This window comes from Protobothrops mucrosquamatus, unplaced genomic scaffold (assembly GCF_001527695.2).
Source record: "Protobothrops mucrosquamatus isolate PMUCROS unplaced genomic scaffold, P.Mucros_1.0 scaffold2767, whole genome shotgun sequence".
Lineage (NCBI taxonomy): Eukaryota > Metazoa > Chordata > Lepidosauria > Squamata > Viperidae > Protobothrops > Protobothrops mucrosquamatus.
The window spans coordinates 1-16,351 of record NW_015388806.1 but is presented as its reverse complement, the minus strand read 5'-3'; the positions used below and the strand labels follow the sequence as shown (position 1 = coordinate 16,351).

Here is a 16,351-nt window from a genome sequence, read left to right as displayed (position 1 = left end):
GTGGCAATCTCAGATTAAATGATAGATCAGTGCTTCCAGATATGCCCACGAGGAAAGGGAAGGAAAAGCACCAACAGTTACACCATAAACCAGGTATGACAGATTATCCAAACACACCTACATCCATCGTTACTGAAATCCAAATGCACTAGTAGAAATCTTTATGAAGTGTCTTGTAAAAGACAGTGTTCAAAGTTGGCCTGATAATATACTATTATTTTGCAATTTGACAAGTCTGTACAGTAATTCACCTGCAGTTTACACAAATTTCTAGAAATTCATGTATCTAAAGTCTTAATGACAATTCATTTATTCACACTGCAAAACTGACAATTTCAATACAATTCCCACAATAGCATATCCAAGTAAAAATAACCAAGGTTGTCACTGACTTCTTTTCAGACTCATTTAAATTAGTAGGCTTGGGAATTCACTATTCTCATATAGAAATGCAAGGTACAAATGATTTCATATATTGGTATTAATTTACAAACTAGTATGTATTACTTAGCAACTCTTCTTCCCAATTTTAATTGTAATCTGATTAAATCCTGAGAATACTTTTCCATTGGAACATAATATCCAGGATATTATCGTGTTTAAATTCTTTCATTTTCAAATGTGAAAGGCAAATAAAATTTACAACATATACAAAAAAACTGAACTAACTAATATAATACTATGGTTCCAAGTGTAATACACAGTAATATATTACCATAATAAATTGTGAGGATTAAGAATAAACTGGAAAAAAACTTCCTAACCTTATATTTACCCAGTTAGCTCTTAATTTCCTCTGAATGTTTAAAACAATGGATGTGTAAGTGGAATATTTTGAATCAAAGTAGCTTTCTGTATTATTTCCTTCAACAATGTGCATAATCAAATAAAAAAATGAAAACTTCCTATTCAGCTAAGTGCTATGTCACACAAATCTGATACTATATCTTCCAAATGTTACTATATCTCTTAAGCACAAGTAATGTATTAGTACAATATATATGGATTCTATTAATGTTTCCAATGACTTCTTTAAAAGGTTAAATTTGTGGTATTCTAACACACTAATATTGAACCATGACCCATTTTATTTAAGGGGAAAATGAGAAATCATTTCCAATAACTGTATAACACATATTTCATATTTATATGGCCCTTTGAGTGTGCTATTTTACACTGTTTAAAAATATTTACAGAACTATAAAGTAGATAAGTATTATCTCCCCCTGCACAAGTGGAGGGGTGATATGGTTGCTAGATTGCTTATATGAAGCTACCTGATAAATTTACGAGATTTGCTATTATTATGTTATATATTTATATTCTACCTAAAATTAGATCCCTTATGTTACTTCAGTTTTTACTTACAAAGTATAATTAAATATAAAAATGAGATCTGCCAACCTTATAGCTATATGGAAGAAATATGGAAAGTCTATATGTTATAGCAGTACAAAATGTCTTTGCAGGATTACAAAAATCAAACTTACGGTGATGATTCTAGAATTATACTATTGGCCTGTGTAGAAGAAGGCGACCGATGGTTTGCAAATACCTCACTGGGTGAAGTATGGACTACATGGTCTACTAAATGTCCAACTGAAGATGGCCGTAAACGGTTTCCCTCTTGAGTAAATGTGGAGTTGCGACTGAGCATGGAAAGAACAGTTATTTATTAACCTATTAGTAAAGATTTGTAAGTTCTGTGCTTTTAAATAGTTTTACCAGCATTTCTAAGAAATATCAAATCAATTTCTATAAATGCTACTGATTGCACTCCTAAATGCATGCTCTCTATTGGTGTGAAAAGCAGTCAATAAGTAGTAGTAAAACAAATTTTGTAAGAAATATATTAGAAATCAATAAGACATTTGCAACCACAGTACTATCTCTAACACTGACTGACATCTATATAAATGATACATGTGTGGCATGCATCAATAGATGAGGAATCAACATAAATCTTAAACGGTGTCCTAATATTACAGAAATTACTTCAGTACAAATATTATCTTTCCTTCTGAAGGATTTTTGCAAGATATATATTTAAATAAAATAAAATAAAAACACCTGGTCTCCTTCCTTTTCACGTAGCTTGCTAGAAAAAGAGGAAACTGAAAAATAGTTACACAAAGAATAAAGAGAACCTCCCTGATTGTGGTTTAGCTTGTACAGGAAGTAAAATGTATTACCTTTATAGATAGATATTAGTATTTGTGCAGAGTTCTGAGCTCAGAAATAGGGTCTTCTGCACCATTTCATTCTGTAAGACTCACTATTTATGTAACTAAATTATGGGAAGTTCCATTTGAACAGAAAGAGAAACCTGGTTACATATGATGTTAAAACTATAGTTTTAACTATATAAATGACCTGGATAAACTACAGGCTTATATAACTATGAAAAAAATTTGGAAGCATCCACTTCCTGATTTAAATCAAACACAGTTTGCTATTGTATTTAAGCCCTAGTTAGCTTAATCTATTGCTTATTTAAACAAATTTCACTTTCCTATTTCCAATGTTCTGTTCCTCACAGCAGGCTAGATGGGATAAGCGTATGTAACCTAAAGTAAACCCAGATTAGCTATATTGTGGTAAATTATGCTGTAATATAATTTCCAAACAAAGCCACAATGTAACCAATAAATGAAAGGGATAAACCATAGGTTATTCAAAACAGAACACAGTGGCTTTAAATTAATTTCATCAAAATAAGTAATATGACTTGAATGACGCAAATACAAATTCTATATCTAGATGCACTTTCTTAGGAGTAAACCTGTTAAATGCAGTGAAACCTAGATACAAGAGATATTGTACAACTATTCTGTATAACACATAGAAAATTTGTTCAAAAACAGTTTAGATATAATTAAAATTAGGTATTATACACATATTAAAGACAATTTTATCCTCATCCTTAATGATGTTTTATATTTACTTCCTGCACAAATAAAATGTCAACTATATGTGAAAAATATTCTGAAATTAGCTATAAATAAATCAAGATTTTTTAAAAATCATGGCTAATATTACATGCTACAACAGTTTTGCATAAAATTGATGCATAAAAAGTAATAATCTATACTGTAAAATGCTCAAGGGGGACAAGCTATACTGTAAAATGCTCAAGGGGGACAAAGAACAGGTGTATCTGGTTTTATTAGAATTCTGAATATTATTCTATTAAAAACAACTTACTGTTTATATCTCACAGTAAAGGCTACTGAAGAAAATTATTATCAATGGGAAGTTTTCTTTTCCCAGAATGAAAGTGGGAAATGCAAGCACTCTTAAAAAATCTAATATATTGAGCTGATAGCTAAATCCTGCCTCAGTTACATATGTGTGCTTCACTGTGACATTATTTTAGCACACCAAGGAAGAATGTTACAACGATTTACTTTCATTAATCAAATGAGAAACAGGTAACTGGTTGCAAAGGGATTATTCAACTTTACTTACTGATTAGGGGTTCCAGGTGGAGAACGGGATGGTAAACTTTGAGTTTCTAACCTGTCATCAGACAATGAATTTCTGCTGACAACCTCCCAGTCCATCCCACTTATCAATTTGCGAGCCAAAGGTTTACTTGGGGATCTAAAACAAATTTACACAAAATTACGTAGAATGATGTATCTGAAACTATTGGAAATTGAAATTAAAAATAAATAAAACTAGCTTCCCTCTTTATAGGTACTGAAATGCAGTGCATGTTATTTGACCATTTCTTCCAAAAATATATACACAGATTCTCATGGGACTATTCACAAGAGAAAAATAATCAAATGCAATGAGAAGAAGGATGACTAAAGACAGAGCAAATTATCCATATGTGCTCTTTTTACAGTAATTCTGTATTGCTAAGAGCTGAGAACCATTTACAGTGCCACATATGGGGGGAGAAAAGCTTTTTGTGAAAGAAAGCATGTGTCTTTCTTTTCTTTCTTAACTCTAAATTAGTCCTCTATTACAATTACTTGCGTAATTTACAGCTACCTTCAAAGCAAACCACTTGCAAAGGAGAAGTCGAATTAACTTTACATTTATAGACAAAAAAATCCAGACTTTTAGAAGAATTCTATTTCAATGTTACAAGCAGTGCTGAAATTTGAGTTTCAGATGCAGTGAACAAATGTGACATAAAAAACAAAGACATGTGACACGTTTGCGCATTAAAAAAAACCTCCAGCTCTTAATAAAATTTAAGAATTTTTACTGGCTTAGCTGAACCATAGCTGAATATGACAACCAGTTTTTAAAAATCTAGCCATAAGGTAGCTGTGAAAGATACAAGTGATTACACATTTTTCAACAATTCATAGAAATTGATTTAAATGAAGTGTGATGCACAGATTTATCTAACATAATCATTAGAACATCAACTATATTTATTTATGCTTATGTACATTTCTAGCATCCATATGTTACTAGCTCAAATGTTATTGTTTTCTAAAAAAAAGTTGTTTCAAAAGTTTAAAAAACAATAAAACAACTACCATACTACTATACTACCATTTTTAAAGTGCTTTTAAGGACAACAGGGATAAGCACTGTTTTCTACAAAACTTGATCTGCTCATCCAAAATATAAGGAAAAAGAAAAATCTAAGGTAGCCTGGATAAAAATGTTATCAACTTTTTGCAGATTAAATGAGCATGCATTTTCTTTTTAGGAATGATGCAACTCTTTGGAAAACTCACCTTAATGATCAAACAGAAAGTTGCTTCAGTAACTTGTTAAGCCAGGCAAAAACACTGAACTGTCAAACTACATTTAGAACATTATTAAATGTTTGAAATTCACAGTCCCACCCACTCATGACTGTTACCAAAACTTCCTGTTCTTTGTGGAAATTTCAAAGAAACATTTGCCACATTACAACAGTATATCTTCTACTACCACCACTTTTTAGTTTCCTCTTCTAATATCTATGACCTTGAGAACATTTAGTGACTAAATTGCTTTATTTACTTGGATCATTTTTGCCAAACATAAAAAAAATCATTTGACAAAGAGGTATAAATCAGAAAGAGATGAAAATAATGGAAACATGGTTCAAAGTACAAGTAGTCACAGATGCTTTCAGATTATATTTTGCTATAAAAGGATACAATTTCCTTTACTTATAAATAAGAAGCAGAGAACACTTGGGTTGTATAATACAAGATTGTGTCATTATTCAGCTTACATTATCAAATATGCAAAATAAAATATTTTTAGGAAGCAAGTTCTTTTGAATTAAGTCAGTTGGTGTTTGCTCAAACACACAGTTTCGGGATTTGGGTAAAGATTAGTCTCTATTCTCTGCTGGCTTCTATCCTCAGAAATTTGCATGGGAAGGGACCTGCACGTATAGGGCTATGTAAATGCTCAGCTTTTTTTCATTATTATTGTATTTTGTCTCTCAGCTTCTGTTTTGTTGATTTGTAGTTGCTAAGTTGGCAGGGATTGGAAATCAAAGACAACGATGACATGTCTGACAAGACAACAATGCAATGCTCACTTTGTAAAGGTTAAGGTTTGGGCACAAAGAAAGGCTTCACTCTTCTTTAATGTAATCAAGACAACATTATTGAACCCTCAATATTTTTTGTGATCTTCCATAAAATAGATACAGTGATGCATTCTTCTAGTTTCTAGTCCTTCTTTTCATAAAGTATATCTTTGGCATCTGCAACACATCTTTTCCTCTGGAAAGTCCATTTATAAAGACATTTGTTTCTTTGTATTATAGCACGATAGACTTTTCTGGATTTCTAGAGTAAGTATATGGGTAATCCTTGATTTACAACCATTCAGTGACTGAAATCATGACAATATTGAAAAAAGTGACTTATACCCAGTTGTTGTACTCATGGCTGTTGCAGCATCCCTACAGTCACATGATCAAACTTTGGGTGCTTTGCAACTAGCAAATATTTATAAGGTTGCAACATCCTGGGATCACGGGATTGTCATTTGCGACCTTTCTAGATGGTTTCCGACAAACCAAGTCAATGGGGGAAGCCAGATTTACTTAATAACCACACAATTCACTTAATGACTGCAGTCTTCACTTAGCAACAGTGGCAGAGAAGTTGTAAAATTGAATGTGACTCACTTAATGACCACCTTACTTAGCAACAGAAGTTCTGGTCCCAATTGGGGTCCTTTCTAGGGATTATGATTACCAACTAGCTTTTGGAAACTTTAGGCTGGTTCTGGTTCCTTTTCTCTTCATCTGCTCTGCATGGTCTAGGAACGCTCCTCTCTGACACTGAGGATCCACTCACATGTGGGTTTTTTTCTTCATCCTGAGAGACTGAAAGCTTTTCACCCAGTTCCTCCTGCCTGATTTTCTCCTTCATTGCCAGAATACAACAAAGCCGCTCTCTGTTGCTCTCCTCCTTTTTCTCACTTTCTTCTAAGGTAATCTTCAATAACTTGATTATACTTTTGTTTTTGATTGCCTCTTCATATTTTTTCTGGGATAACACCTGAGATTGCTTTTCTGTTTTTGCTACTGGTAACCATAGAGGGATGCTTTACAATATAGTTAATGGTTTACAGTATAACTTTTAGTGTCCAGGGACTGCAAGTTTGAGAAACTGAGGCACATAATAGGCAAGTCCATATCAGTCCATTCCATTTTTCTTGTGGTTGAAGAGGTAGGATTTTTGACCCTGTTATTCAGATTTCAGTTATTGTTTCTATTGGTAGAAAATACTCAGAAATTACATTATTAATTTTGGGCAACGTATTAAAGATTTTTTTTTTAAATCCATCCTTTATTATTTTTATAAATAACTTAAGGTGGTGAACAGACCCAACATACCTTCCTCTTCCTATTTTCCCCACAACAACCACCCTGTGAGATGGGTTGAGCTGAGAGAGAGTGACTGGCCAAGGTCACCCAGCCAGCTTTTTATGCCTGAAGTGGGACTACGCATAGTCCCACAGTCTCCTGGTTTCCAAATACTAGACCAAACAGATCTAGGTAAGCAATGAAAAAATGCTCCACACTATCACCTTTGAACTATATTAGTTTCTGGGCAAGTCTATGGCCCAACAAGAATAATACCAGGAGTTGGGACATATTCTAGAGGAAAGTTAACTGAGCAAGCGGAGAAAATCGGTGTAAAGAATAAAACATCCCTTCATGGAATTCTGAATTTTTGCGGATCAGGATTTCCATCAGACCTTACTCATCAATGCTGAGAGCCAATGGAGTCTTGATCAGCTTCCATATTTCCCTGGAAAGTATGGCAACAAACCCAGCCTTGTTCCTGCTTCCAGGTGTCTAAAATTTTATATGTCAAGAGAACTGCTATGTAGGGTTATTATTGACTGGTTATACCCAATCCATTTTGAAAGTAAGGAGAAATCTAAATAAGAGGCTATACGAATATGTTTATCATACTACATGCAAGTCACTTTAAGTGGCTTACCTGGCAAACACCCTGTCCTTGTTTGCCCTTTCTTTGCCATATTGTACAGACTGGACCTCTGTTCTCCCACTGAAAGGGAAGTGTAATATTGAGATTGTAAAGAAAAATAAGTACTTTATTTGTCCAAAATTAAAAAAAAATAGCGTGACATTCCAAAATGAAGAGAAAAATTTGTAACAGTATTGCCAACAATAAACAAACAATGAGACCGCCTTCCTGTAATCCTACAAATAATTTTAATGTGTACGTCGGGGGTAGTCAACCTTGGCTCTTTTATGACTCGTGGACTTCAATTCCCAGAATTCCTGAGCCAGCTAAGCTGGCTCAGGAATTCTGGGAATTGAAGTCCACGAGTCATAAAAGAGCCAAGGTTGACTACCCCTGGTATACGTCATATCTGTAGGATTACTTTAGCTGTATTTGCATTTAGGGATGTCTGTCTGTCTGTCTTTAAAAGTGTCAGAGAACATCATCACTACAAATACAACTTCTACTGAGGTATTTCTAACTGGAAGATTCTGTAACCTGAACACTGCTTTAATGGTCTCCTTCCCATGATAATTACAGCCAGTCTTGGTCCTGCCTATTTCCCTCCTTGGTTTGACCACACAAAGTGGTCAATAAGTTTTCCAACTCATTTTAAACTGCAGCCTAATGCAGACTAAACCAGTCCTTTTTCAGAGGTGCTAGGTCTATGTAGCAACCTCCGTTTTCAAACAAAGTTCATGAGTCAGAAATGTGGTTGGGTGCAGCGAGGGTGACTAATCTGTGCACCGAGGACTGAAGGCTCCTGAAGTGTCCTTTTTGTAACCCAGGAGTCATGTGGATGGTAAAGCCTGCTGAAAGAGCAGTTTCCTGTCATATTATAGAAATATGAATACTGCAGGGTAAGCTAAAGTACACAAATCAGTTTAAAAAACAAAGATATCAACAAATCTTTCTCTTGCACTCAATCTCATCTATGCATATAATGTAATACTCCCCAAAATCTTATAATACTTGGCTACCAAATTTTTTTGCTCATATCTGGGCTATCAAATTAACAGCAGCAACTTTATAGTAAGTTTTCAATTGTAACATTTATTTTATTATTCTTACACCATCATATGAAATATAGATGCAACTTACCAGTACCGAAACTTCGACCCTAAAGTAAAATAATGTGCAAAAAAGTTCTTCTGAGGTGGCAGTGGTCTGTCCAACCGAAAAAAAGTGTGATGTTCTACACAAGCTTTCCATAAATTCTTACATGCTCGATAATTCACCATGTTGAATCCCAATAAAGTTTCTCTAGATTCATGCTAGAAAGAAAGTATATATATTTGTTTGTCAGTTCCAAAGGACTCTTATTTAAGTACTACAATGTATGTAAGATGGAGATAGCACAAGTATTATATAAATAGTATTGATTCACAACCCCATCCCCTAATACACACAATGTTAAATTGATAAAGTTTGGTACAGGATTCATTAGAGTGAACCAACATGAGGGTTTTGGCTTAGTGAGCACCAAAAAAGGTAAATAAAATCCACATTTTCCTTTCCATCCCTGTCAATCTATATAATTTCTCCGCCATGGGTGATATATTAGCTGCCAGCTGTTAATGCTCAGAAGCAATTATCAGCTTCCTATCAGCCTAAGCCAGTGCTTCTGCTTTCCTAATAGCTAGGAACCAGCTAGCAATAACAGAAACATTGTTAGATTAAAAGTGACAACATTCAGTAGGACAGGGACCAAAGATGCTGGAAGATGAAAGGCCAACCTGTCCAGGAGGAAAGCTTTGTGACTACAGTCACAGATTGATGATAGCAGATTGTAGCATTTTTTTTATCTTCCTCCCTCCAAAAGGAGGTTATCAACAATTTCAGAGAGCTCCTTATCAAGCTGCTAGTATAAGCTAGACATGTATGGCCTTTTTCAATCTCCCTCTGGCTCTATGCACAAAGAATAATTTCAGCCAGATTTACTATATTAACAATAATTTAGCCTACTATTAGACAATTACAAAATTAATGTATTTTTATATTTTAATCAGGTACGCTCTACAGAGAACATTTTCAAAATAAAATATAATCTAGTATGAAATATATTAATTAGAAATATCAATACTCACTAATTCTTTTCTAAGTTGAATGAAAAACTGTTTGCACTTAAAAGAAATTTTTATGATCTTCAACCTAATGAAATAAAAAAAATCACAATAAGATAATCATTTCTTCAGATGTATTAATTGGACAAGGATGGTCACTATATTCAACATTCACAAGACAAATATCCATCATTTCATTTACCTGTCTAAATCTGTTCCAACCTAAATTTTATCACTGTAACATTATACCTCAAAGAAGACTATTATCAGCAAAAGTGTCTTTTCTTATATTTATTTATTCAATTTATATGGGCTGCCTATCTCTTAATTATGTTTATCAAGCTATAAATTATTTTTACATACAAAAGCTATGAATGCAGGAAATAATTCAGGAAACTGAAAACCTATAGATTCCTACTATGAATGGCTCATTATTGTCACTGGAAAATACCATACTAATGCATGAAAAATAGGAGAACAAAAATCATTTAAACTTATCTTAATCATGAGTAAGGAAACATTTTTAAAAAGTGACATAATCTCTAATACTATATAGATCTATATTGGCTTGATAACCGGAGTAGATAATTAAGTAAACAAGTGGACGGTATGGTCATCCTAGCCCGGCTTGGCAGCTTTCAATACCATCAATCAAGATATCCTTCTAATCTAGGGGTGTCAAACTGGGGCCGGTTGCATCATATGGAGGCCACGCCCACCCCAACTCTGGCAATGCACAAAAACTCACGATACGCCGCGACACGTCACATGATGCGACAAGTTTGACACCCGTGTTCTAACCCAGCTGAGAGGGTTGGGAGTGGGAGGCATTGTTCATCAGTGGTTCTTCTCCTTCCTCCAAGGTCAATTCTATTTGGTGTTGGGGGGGGGATAGTGAGGGGAGAAGTCCAGTTCTAGGCCTTTGGTCTGTCAAGTGCAGCAGGGTTCAACTCCCTATTTCTATTTAACATTTACATGAAACTTCTGGGTGAGGTCATTTGTTGGTATAGAGTTAAGTATCATTAGTGTATATCTTTGCCTTGGGCCACCCAAGTGATGTTATCAAGGTGCCTCCCCAATGCCTGGAGGCTGTATTGGCCTGTATGGGAAAGAATTAGCTTCAGCTCAACCCTAATGAGACTAACTGACTGTTGGTTTTACGATCCCTCATATCTGATGATCTGACATCTTTAACTTTGGTTGAGGCGATATTCCTCCAGTCAGAGGTAGTTGCCATCTGGAGGTTCTCCAGGAATCTTGGCTCCTGCTCAAAGGGAAAAAATAGATCTGGTGTGCCCATCTGCATCCTATCAGTCTTCTCAGGTAGACTGGACAGGAAACATAGCCAGATGTACTAGTTCTACTTTATTGCAAGACTATATTAATAGAATCTTGCAAGTCTGAGAGTACAAATCTCCTGTTCTTTCCTTTACAGCATGAGAAGCTAGGGAGGCTTACTTCTGAGCCTCTTTCTCGGCCCAGCTGCGGGCTATACCTATTCTTATCTCTTTCCTGGGCAGCATTTCTTCATTCTGTCTCTCAAGGTTTTTCTCACATACCATTACAGTGATTCCCTAGATCAGTGATGGCGAACCTTTTAGAGACTGAGTGCCCAAACTGCAACCCAAAACCCACTTATGCATCGTCAGGTGCCGGGTGGCACATTGGGTGGGCGTGGTGGTGGTGGTGGTAACAGCAGACTGGGTAGGACTAAAAAGTTCAATCAATCAATTCCAACTTTGCAAGATCTTTTTTTTCCCGCCGAGATTGAAATTGACTGATTGATTGAACCTTTTTTTTGTACATGGCGGCAGAGGCCTAAAGCGAAAAGGTTTTATAAAACCCAGCTGAAGGCCTAGGACTGGGGCGACGGCGCGTGTGCCCACAGAGAGGGCTCTGAGTGCCGCCTCTGGCACCTGTGCCATAGGTTTGCCACCACTGCCCTAGATCAAAAGGCACTGCTGACAACCACACATACCTTACTTATTGCAACGTGCTTTGCATGAGTTTGTCTTTGAAGAACATTTGGAAACTGCAATTGGTCAGGAAGGCATAATACTGAATGCTGACTCTTAGAGTTGATTAAAAATTAGTCCAACATGTTTTATCCCCCCAAAATTTAACCTATAAATACTGCAGTATGTAGTATTCTGAGGCATTTTTTTTTACAATTCTTAGTATACAAAAAGGTGACCAACTTATACTTAAAAGATGTATACTTAAAAATGAAAGCTATCACTGTAGCATTGGTGGCCCTTTTTAACAACTACTCATCCAGCGAACGTTTGAATGCCATCTACACTAATGAATCCTAGTTTTGATCAGTCCTCACAGTTACAGCCACTGCAGTGCCCTGCAGTTATTTAATTGCAACTGGTAACTTTTCCTGCTGGCTTCCGAAGAATGAAATTAAGAGGGAAGCCGGCAGGATGCTGACAAGTTGAGGTCACAAAAAGACCTTGCTTAACTTACTTATGACCATGCCCCTTAATGATGGAGTTTCCAGTCCTAATTAATGTCATTCAGTAAAGAATACCTGTACATAGGAAATAATAACACTTTAAAAACATATCCTTACCATGGAAAGGTATTAATTCGTACCCTGTTCTTATAAATTAGTATGCCTCCTGACATTACTCCAATCATAATTTCATTATTACTTTGATCCTATAAAAAGAACAGGAAAATTATGAATACTTATTTTCTCTTTTCTTACAACTTTTATCATTTGTAAAGAAGCAATAACTCTTCCTTGATGAGCCTCTAATGTCAATTCGCATTAAGGGAAAAACATTTTTTGACTTAATATCATATTCCGGCTCTTCTGCGTTCCCCATACTCTCACTATCAACCAATGTCCTAAACTTCTCCTATATAGAACTATTCTATATTTAAATACAGCTGATCTTAAGGAACTACCTTTTGGAATAAAATTAGAATCATCACAAAACTTGAAATAATATAGTAACCTGCTATGTTATGAAAATGCCTGTGTAAGAGGCTCTAGTGTTGGCAATGACAAGTGCGATGTTGCTGGGCTGGGACCGCTGAGGCCCCCAGGGATGGCTGTGGCTTTGCACTGTACTGCAGTACCCTCACAACTCACACATAGACTGCGCCATGAGTCACAGAACCTCCCCCCTTGAAACACCCCGGCACTGGGACTTGGGACTCTGTCCATTAATGACCATGAGATAGTTCAATGATTGGGAATGCTGGAATTGCGGTCACTTAGCAAGGACAGGTAATGTCTTGCTTAACAACCACTTCACTCAACGACCAAGATTCTGTTCCCAACTGTGGTCATAAGTCGAGAACTAGTTGTAATATAACTGAACATTTTGATTAAGCATGGCCGTCTTTAAATGTCCTGAAGCAGATATCATCACAACATTATGCTATGTATAAAACAGGGAGTGGTTGCTAGCCTTCTTCCAAAACTAGTTCTCCCTCTTTTCTGGGCTTAAGGAAAGTTCAATATTTAATTGATTAACCAGCAAATATATTAAATTAATTCTTATAACTAAGTTAATTATAAAGTGCAATCTTCCATTTCTGATTAAAAAAATAAGTGGAACGCCAAACAAATGTGCTTGATTCTATCATGAACTCTGAACTATAAGATCACATGCATTTCCTGATTCTCTAAGCTCTTTATTACTGTAGGTAAGAATTGCATCTATGAAAGAGGGCAAAGTTTATGATACCTTAATCTTAAAGGCAGCCACTTATTGTTTGTGATAAGACTTCAGAAGCTGATACTCGCTTCTTATATTCCATGTCAATGTATTTATTTATACACTTCAGTGGAATGGGGTGAAAGATTGTTAACTGTTATAGTTGAGATTGTGAATATATATGTATTCAAATACAATGAAGGCTCAGCAGATGCATGATTTCTTCTCCTTTATTGGGCTAAAATGTATGTGGATGTGTCAGCAATGGATTGTATGCTCAGCTGAACACCTTGATTCTCTGAGTCTAAGCTCTTTATTACTATAGATAAGATAAGAATAATAAGAAAAGATGAGAAGATGGAGGAACCAGACTAATCAAATGCAGAGAAGAGGAAGAGAGGAAACAATTCAAACCTTAGCACTCAACAGCTACTACTTATTTGCTACTACAAACTTTCCTTTTTTAATTTTAATAAGTTATGATTTTAATTATAAGGTGCCCCATGAAAATTAAGAGAATCAATACATTGCTTTCCATCAATACATTTTTAAGCAGACCATGTGAAAAAAAAACTTTGAATACAATTTAGAAGCAGTTAATATTTACTCATATGTAAAGGTGGACAAAATTGCAGCCTTTTAAAATACTAACTACTTTACAAGCCAGGTTTGTGGTTAAATTTTTTTTTATTAAAAGCATTAAGTAAATGGGTTATGTAAAACAAAACATACTGTAAGTGGATTAAATTATGAATATATCACTTTATACACTTTAATTCACGCTCAGTTACTCTGAATACTTAAATATATTTAAAACTGATAATTCATACAAAACAAGTTTACAGATGATATCCATTTAAACAGTAGCAATTAATTCCAACCTACCCTTGCATAGTGCAGTTCAACTCCATAGAGTTCTAAGGTTCGGGCAGTACTGAGATAACTAAACTCTGCTTCAGCTGGAGACAAACCTCTATATGGAGGCAAAAACAGGCAAACTTTAAATTCTTTTAAAATGCTTGTAAAATCTAAGTCCTTGCCTAAAAACAAAACTTTCTGCATAAAATGTGGTATTTCAAAAAGGGGGAACAATGTTAATAATATATTACATATTATTTTTATTTAATAAATTATTTTCCGATTAAATAGTTTTATATTGAAGCTCTGTAGATGCCAGAAGAATGTACTTTCAGTATTACACAGAAATCATTGATTGAAAAAGTGTAGTTTTGCATACCTTATTTAATAGACCCTATTAGTAGGAACTCAACATAAATATAGTGTCAAAAAAGGACAAGGGTGTGCTTTTTCACAATGTCTCATGTTTATGGGACTGCAATTATGTTTGCTTTAAATGTTTTATTTCTTCATAAGAAGTGAATAAACACACCATGGAAAAAGGTAGGTTATAATTCAGACATAATAGTTCTGCTATAATAGTTCTGTCATGTCATTTTTTGATTATAATTTTATATTTTTTTGTCATGCTTACATATGTTGCTGATGTAGTTTGGATATTTCTTTTTCGAAGTCTTGATGCTGGCCAGGGATGAAAGAGTAATCTGAGAGGTAGCCTGGGAAGTTATCCGTAAGGTTGTAGTCTCCCAGCTCAGCTGAAAGTTAAAATAAGCTATTTATATAACAGCAGCCCTGTTTCACAACTTGCAGAACAAACAAGAGATATGCAAATAAAAATAGATGTGAAGTTATCTCTTCACATCTTTGCACAAATGAATCAACTTGAATGTAATCCTGTAAAGACGAATATACATGAATCAATTTTTGAATATTAGTGCCAGAAAGATTTCAACCATCTGGTGCAAGTTTGCTTGAAAACAAGTCCTATGAATTCCATGACTAGCCCTCAATTTTTTTTCATTGAATCACAGATATAATTCAATTGAATTATTTGATATTCTAGTACCATTCCTCTAATGTTAAATATTTGATGATAGTACAGGTAGTCCTCGATTTACAACAGTTCATTTAGTGACTATTCGAAGTTAGAACAGACTGAAAAAAGTGACTTATGACCAGTCTTTACACTTATGACTGTTTGCAGCATCCCTATGGTCATGTGATCAAAATTCACACGCTTGGCGACTCATATTTATGACGTTGTAGTCTCTCGGGGTCTTGTGATGACCTTTTGCAACCTTCTGAAGAGTAAACTCAATGGGGAAGCCAAATTCACTTAACAACCGTGTTACTAACTTAACAACTGCAGTGATTCACTTAACAACGGTGGCCAGGAAGGTCGTAAAATGGGGTAAAATCCACTTCTTAACAACTGTTTTGCTTACCTACAGATGTTTTGGGCTGAATTGTGGTCGTAAACTGAGAACTACCTGTATTTCTATAAGTAACACTGAACATTATTAAGTATTTTTGGAAAAAATATAGTTATATGCATAGTCAACCCTAGTAATATAAACAAAATTGCATTGTAGGCGCCCCTGGAACCTTTTCTTTGAACAACACCCAATTTCAAAGAGATAAGCTACAAATCTACTTGCCTCCCTGGGAGTGGCAGTTACTACAAATAAAATTTCAAACAAATGTTCAATTGCATACAATGTTCCTGAACTGTTTTATAAATAACTACATAATGTATGTCTAAGTGCCTTTCTGTTGTACTAGTGTAATGATGGTAAACCTTTTGGGCTTGGCATGTCAAAAATTCAAAAAAATGCTCAACTTGACTATACTGGCAGGTTAACACCCCCACCCCAAACAAATGAGAAACAATTCTCTATCGTCCACCCTCCATCTAGGCCACCCTGAACAATGTTCTAGATGTGTTAAGAACTGAGCTGGGCCTTAGGTAGAGGCCAGGCTTTGATTTCAGCCCTAAAGTCATTGCTGCCACTCAAAAAGGCTGCTTCGTACCATTCCCCCAAGGCGCACAAGCCTCGAGGAATGAAATATTTGTCCCTGAAGTCAATGCTACCCAGGATCTGCCACATGCCTCTTACCTGCAAGCAATGTTCTCTTTCTAGTTTGCAGGACCCTGTGGCCTACCCAGGGCTGCTCTGGGTTACACAAGGCCTTTGCTCTTGAAGCAGCTTCAGAGAAAGCTCTTCCACAGCCTCTGCAGGCTTCAAAAACTGTGTGACAGCACACCCTGTTCTTGTGCAACTTCCAGAGGCTA

At 35.4% G+C, this 16,351-nt stretch overlaps 1 protein-coding gene across 3 annotated transcripts in view; it reads right to left on the bottom strand.

The window, feature by feature from the left end:
* LOC107296371 (tyrosine-protein phosphatase non-receptor type 4) overlaps positions 1-14,812 on the bottom strand; it is a 39,646-nt gene extending 24,834 nt beyond the window's left edge. The window contains exons 1-8 of one of the 3 annotated variants that reach the window (XM_015825716.1): positions 14,693-14,812; positions 14,086-14,173; positions 12,102-12,190; positions 9,548-9,611; positions 8,562-8,734; positions 7,434-7,502; positions 3,469-3,603; positions 1,491-1,649 (exon numbers count right to left, since the gene is read on the bottom strand). In XM_015825716.1, the coding sequence (XP_015681202.1) occupies positions 1,491-1,649; positions 3,469-3,603; positions 7,434-7,502; positions 8,562-8,734; positions 9,548-9,611; positions 12,102-12,169 (668 nt within the window). In that variant the 5' untranslated portion in view covers positions 12,170-12,190; positions 14,086-14,173; positions 14,693-14,812. Of the gene's footprint in view, positions 1-1,490; positions 1,650-3,468; positions 3,604-7,433; positions 7,503-8,561; positions 8,735-9,547; positions 9,612-12,101; positions 12,191-14,085; positions 14,174-14,692 lie in introns of those variants that run through there. The other 2 variants (XM_015825714.1, XM_015825715.1) reach the window with 2 other exon arrangements.
* Between the last annotated feature and the right edge of the window lie 1,539 nt (positions 14,813-16,351).